The sequence below is a fragment of the Tachysurus fulvidraco genome, chromosome 10, assembly GCF_022655615.1.
Source record: "Tachysurus fulvidraco isolate hzauxx_2018 chromosome 10, HZAU_PFXX_2.0, whole genome shotgun sequence".
Lineage (NCBI taxonomy): Eukaryota > Metazoa > Chordata > Actinopteri > Siluriformes > Bagridae > Tachysurus > Tachysurus fulvidraco.
The window spans coordinates 19,885,235-19,891,234 of NC_062527.1; the positions used below are offsets into that span (position 1 = coordinate 19,885,235).

The 6,000-nt window shown below is 43.0% G+C and overlaps 1 protein-coding gene across 12 annotated transcripts in view; it reads left to right on the top strand.

The window, feature by feature from the left end:
- tnip1 (TNFAIP3 interacting protein 1) overlaps window positions 1–6,000 on the top strand; it is a 28,877-nt gene that overhangs the window by 9,605 nt on the left and 13,272 nt on the right. For 10 of the 12 annotated variants that reach the window (XM_047819147.1, XM_047819146.1, XM_047819149.1 and 7 more), the window contains exons 4-9: window positions 471–559; window positions 781–843; window positions 1,604–1,774; window positions 2,166–2,260; window positions 4,535–4,670; window positions 5,631–5,723. In XM_047819147.1, coding sequence (XP_047675103.1) covers window positions 471–559; window positions 781–843; window positions 1,604–1,774; window positions 2,166–2,260; window positions 4,535–4,670; window positions 5,631–5,723 — 647 coding nt within the window. The remainder of the gene's footprint in view (window positions 1–470; window positions 560–780; window positions 844–1,603; window positions 1,775–2,165; window positions 2,261–4,534; window positions 4,671–5,630; window positions 5,724–6,000) is intronic. The other 2 variants (XM_047819154.1, XM_047819155.1) reach the window with 1 other exon arrangement.

Here is a 6,000-nt window from a genome sequence, read left to right on the forward strand (position 1 = left end):
TTCCATTCTGTTTTATTGTTTCGTATTTTTTCCATCTTTCACAATACGATCTAACTTGGTTCTACTCTATTACATTCTATTCTGTTCAGTTTTACCGTTCCATTTAATTTAATACAATTTTATGTAGTTCTATTCTAGGTCTTGCCGTTTTTTTTTTTAATTAATTGCTAAGATCTTTTGTGATCTTCCATGTTTGAGAAGAGTCGTTTCTATTCTTTAACAGCCCTTTTTCTTTCTAGGCTTCCATTTTTTTTTCTTATATTCTATTCTGTGGTATTTTTTTATTATTTTTTCCATTACATTCTTTAATTCGATCCAGGTTAGCTCTTTACACTACTGTTTCTTTCATGAAGGATAAATGGAGTAGTTCATAAACATCAAGACCGTGACCGAAAGCCGTAACCGTGTCGTGTCGTGTTTGTCGCTGCTGCATTTCTGTTCTTAATCTAAATGCCGTCACGATCTCTCAGGTCATGGGAAACTCCTGAGTCACCAGGCGTCTGTGCGATCGGATCCCCGCGAATGCCCGACTGGGAAAACCATCCAACCGGAAACCACTGTAAGTACGCAGCTTACAAACTCACTTCCACTGAACACGCGCACGCTTCCTCTGAACACGGTCATGTTCGACATTTACATTCCTTACTCAGCTCATTATGCAAATGTGGCGCATTATCAGAGCTGCAATATCAGGTCGGGGCAGATATACAGCGTGATTTTAAAGCCAGCCTTTATAAGCCAGCGAGCTTTTATAATTCTGTGCATTCTTGTGTGTTGAAGGAGACCTCGTCACACTTTGAGCTGGTGAACACAGAGGACAGAACCATGGCGGAAACTCAAACGGTGAGCTTCATGTGGAAATTCTGGGATGTTCTGCGTCGCACGTGTCGGTGTGCCTTCCTGTGCCATCTTCGCAAAGCCACACACGGCTGCTTTTAGTTTATTTATAAGTTGTATTTATTCTAACTCAGCTGCAGTGACTCAGTGGGCTTGTATAAGGGTCAAGTCAGCTGTGACTCAGCGAGGGAAACTCCAGATTTGACCCGAGGCAGGAACACGCTGATGACTCGTCACTCGCAATCGCAGGAATTTCTCTTTTGGAGACACATGAGAGGGAAAACGTGTTTTCTTCCTCAATTGTCTTTCCCTTCAGAAGTGCAGGACAGGAAACAGTTTATTCTTGAGTTTGGATTTTCTGAGTTAGCGTAAGCTAGAGCTGAACCGCCGTCTGGTGAATAGACATAAACACCTAGAGCAGGACGCGAAATGCTGCAGTGTGTAAGTATTAACTTCTAGATATAATAAACCTATGGGTTGTTTATATCCGGGATTTACGCTTCAGGTTAATGCTGGTGTTCAATCGTACGGCAGCGTGTTTACTGTAAAGCCGCGTTTGGAATGTTGTCGAGTTCGTTTTGCTTTCGCTTTTTGTGAGAACTTGTTACATTGAGAGTAAGCTGGGGAACTGGAACTGTGGTCGCGTCGGACTGGGCGGGCTCTCGTGTCTGAAACAGCTCTGTTTATTATAAAGGAAATGTTTAGATCAGTGTTTAACCCTTTTCTGTACTACACCGTGTGTGTGTGTGTGTGTGTGTCTGTACAGGAGAACACAGAGTTGGCCAGTCAGCTACAGAGGCTGGAGAGTTCTTTCAGTGTGTTTGCACAGGAGTCCAACCCCAACCAGCTGCTGGCTCACCTGGGTCGCATGGCCGTCGAGTTCCACACCCTGTCCTCAAAAGTGCAGAAGAACGAGCAGAGAACCTCCCTGCTGCAGGTGGAGCTCACTGGAGAACACACACACACGCACATTTGTGGAGAATTTGTGGAGATGTTTAGGACAACAAGCTGCATCGATAAAATGTAACTTTAAAAGGATAAAAATGATTTACGAATGAACTGAAAATGAGGAATGAGACCACGTGTTGTGATGCTATAAGAAATGTAGGGTGACAACAACGACTTAATCACAAAGAGATCACACAGATGAATGATGTGAATGTCCTTTATATCAGTGCTGTTTTCTGAAGAGCACACACACACACACACACACACACACACCCCAGAGGATGTAATCCATTAAATACGAAACGTACCGATACGCCGTTAACACGATCTTCTTGTATTATCAATCCGTGTCGTGTCTGAAACGTTGTTCTGGGTTTCAGACGCTGTGTGAGCAACTGAGGCAGGAAAACAACGAGCTGCGCAAAAAAATGGAGGAGGACCTACAGTACAGAAATCGTGACTTGGAACAGCTGAGGTGAGACGGCGCCGAGTTACTGAGCATGGTTCTGTTCACGTGTAAAGAAAATCAGTTCCACATCGAAAAATAGTGTAATGTTTAAAAAAAAAAAAACACAGAATAGCTGAGAAGCTTTTTTTTAATTATCACATATTTCAAACAAGTTGATTCATGTAATTGTGACTGCTTTAACAGTATTATTATTATTATTATTATCTGTATTATTATTATTATTATAATTATCATCTGTATTATTATTATTATTATTATTATTACATCCTGTACACAGACAAAAAAGCAAGCTGATAATGACGGACATTACTTAAACATATATGCGCACACACACACACACACGAAACTAATCGCTAGCTTGCACTACTGCTACATTCGCACACAGCTAAGTAAACACACACACATGGCAGTTGACTTTTTATCGGGCTCCGCATCTTTGCCAGTAGTTTCGGCTGAGCATCACAAACCCGTTCGATCTGATCTGCTGAAGGAGTCTCCAATATGAACGTGTGTGGTGATGAGGTCCCAAATGGGCACTAATTTAAAAAAAAAAAAAAAGGGGAAGGAAGCTCTTTTTTTATACAGTGAATATCATAGATTGCTTGATTTTGTGGTTTTTCTGGAAAATAACGCGTTCTTTAACAAATGAAAAATCGCAAGAGTCGGAATAACGTTTCATGACGTGCTGTTACAGGAAAATCCTCCACTTCTGGTAACAGGAAGTTTTTTGTCTACACCAACCTTTTACTAAAACAGCTTTAATTCCTGTCCCTCGGCCACGCGAGCAGTGTGGAACACGGGGTATTTCTCCCCAACATGTAGCACTGTGTAGCACGTGTTTGGAACAGTTATGAGCGAGTTTCCTGCTGTAGTGGAAGGGTCGGGTCTTTCCAGAATCTCTGATCTCTTCCTGAATCTCTCTGATGTACCATTAATGTCAACTTGAGTCTGGGGCAGAAACATTTGCGTAGTTGGCATTGATTACCACACGTGTGCCTGATCACCTGGAGGTATGTTCCAGTGTTTTATTTGTGTGTGGGTGTGTGTGTACACATTATCGTTTCTATAGCAACAGCTCGGTTCTATGTGTGTGTGTGTGAGCGCTCGGTTCCAGGACGCCCCATATACGGCTAAATAATTAATAATAAACCAAATGAATGTTGTGTACTCCTGGTCGATTCTCTGTTAGAGAGAATAAAGAGGCGCTGATGAGGGAACAACCGTCGGATGAACTCGTTTGTTAAATGTAAGCTCAAAACGCACGATGTGTCCTGTTTTGATTGAATACACATTTCCGTAGCGAGATTGGAAACTCGTCAGCTTCAGGACTGTAACACCAGTTGTGTTTCATTCTTTACTGTTAGGTTACACGTGAGCTGACGATCATCTCACGCTCCCATCACTTGCTCTGAGTCATCAGCTCACACCCTCCGTGCCAGCGTTAATGACCCTGTACTGTTACTGTAATCGCAGCTAAACGCAAATTAAATGCGTATTTTTAGCTCAGACACCGAATAGCCTCGTCGTGTCGGATTGATCATGAAGCCGTCACACTCTATCAGCTCGCTCTTTACGTTTGAGTCATCCAGAGAAATTCACAGGAATTCTACAAGCCTGGAGATTGTGTAAATGCTTTCAGAGTTTCAAGATTAACTGCTTTCTGGTGAAATAGTGTGTGTGTGTGGGGGGTTGGGGGGTGTCAACACACACAGAATTATATAAAAAAAAAAAGAGCATAAATACTGTCAGTAATCTCATAAATAAAACTAATCAAAGTCATCTGTGTGTTTATCCCCCTGTGTGTTTATCCCCCTGTGTGTTTGTCCCTCTGTGTGTTTGTCCCCCTGTGTGTTTGTCTCGGTGTGTGTGTGTCTCTGTGTGTCTCTGTGTGTCTCTGTGTGTCTCTGTGTGTCTCTGTGTGTCTCTGTGTGTGTGTGTGTGTGTGTGTGTGTGTCTGTGTGTGTGTGTGTGTGTGTGTCTGTGTTTGTGTCTGTGTGTGTGTCTCTCTGTGTGTCTGTGTGTCTCTGTGTGTCTCTGTGTGTGTGTGTGTCTCTGTGTGTGTGTGTGTCTCTGTGTGTGTGTGTGTCTCTGTGTGTGTCTGTGTCTGTGTGTGTGTCTCTCTGTGTCTCTGTGTGTGTGTGTCTCTGTGTGTGTCTCTGTGTGTGTCTCTCTGTGTCTCTGTGTGTGTGTGTCTCTGTGTGTGTCTCTGTGTGTGTCTCTGTGTGTGTCTCTGTGTGTGTCTGTGTGTGTGTGTGTCTGTGTCTCTGTGTGTGTGAGCAGACAAGAGAACCTGAAGCTGCGGGAGCAGGTGAGCGGACGGTCAGAGGTGGTACAGAGTGAGTCAGCTGAGGCCAAAGAGGAAGCAGCAAAAGTCAAGCTGGAGGCGGCCATGACTCAGCAGGTACAGCTAACTCAGGTGACTTTACCTCAAACACACTCCCGCAAAGCAACTGGGATTTTTCACCCTACGCTCGGGGTTTATTTCCATCCTCCTCTTAATCAGCGAAAGGATACGCTCACATCCTTTTGTTAGTTTTAACCTTTATTCTAAAGAGATGTGAGAAAATAACTCCGTGTGTGTGTGTGTAAGCTGAGACGGGTGGAGATGAGTCAGCACCACCACCTCGAGGAGTTCAGGAATACCAGCATGGCTTTTAAACACCACAAATACGCATTTAACATGCAAAATATGGTACAAAACCTGACTGGCCACTTTAATAGGAACAGCAGCAAGCCTGATCAAACATGTGGCAGTCACATGATCCGTTAGAGACAAGTCAAGAGCATCAGTTAATGTTCACGTTCCTGCCATAGTGGATCGAGTATTTCAGAAAAAACATCCAGGGATTTTTACACACAGTCAGCCTGTAGAGTTACCTGTAGAGTTTTTTTTACACACACACACACACACACACACACACACACACACACACAGTGGTGCGAAAAAAAACAAGCAAAAAAAAAACCCTATCATGTTCTGCGGGCAAAAAAAACCCCACAATGTGTGTTGATTTTTCCACATTTTAAAAATTCACAATTTTCCGCTAGTGAAGCTGCACTTTATAAACATAAACATCGAATCAAACTACGTCACAAAACAGAGGAGGCATTTCTTATTTCTACTTATTATTATTATTATTTGTATCTTTTTTTATTTATTCATTGTTGTTTATTTTATTTATTTATTCTTCATTTTTGATTATTATCTCAAAAACTTGTCAGTGAGTACATATCATGTGGAGTAGATGGGGTTAAGAAAGAAATAGAGAGAGAGAGAGAGAGAGAGAGAGAGAGAGACAGAAAATAATCAAATAACTGTAAAGTAAAATATAAAATAAATGAATTTGTTGTTTAAATAATTATTATGTGTCTTTAGGCCAGTAAAGCTGCAGAGAAAACTCCATCCAAGACGCTGGACCCAGAGGTGTATGAGAAGAAGATCAGGCTTCTGGAGAAACAGAGGAGAGACGTAAGGATGTCTGCGTGTGTGTGTGTGCGCGACCTTGAGTGTGTGTGTGTGCGTGACCTTGAGTGTGTGTGTGTGCGCGACCTTGAGTGTGTGTGTGTGCGCGACCTTGAGTGTGTGTGTGTGCGCGACCTTGAGTGTGTGTGTGTGCGCGACCTTGAGTGTGTGTGTGTGCGCGACCTTGAGTGTGTGTGTGTGCGCGACCTTGAGTGTGTGTGTGTGCGCGACCTTGAGTGTGTGTGTGTGCGCGACCTTGAGTGTGTGTGTGTGCGCGACCTTG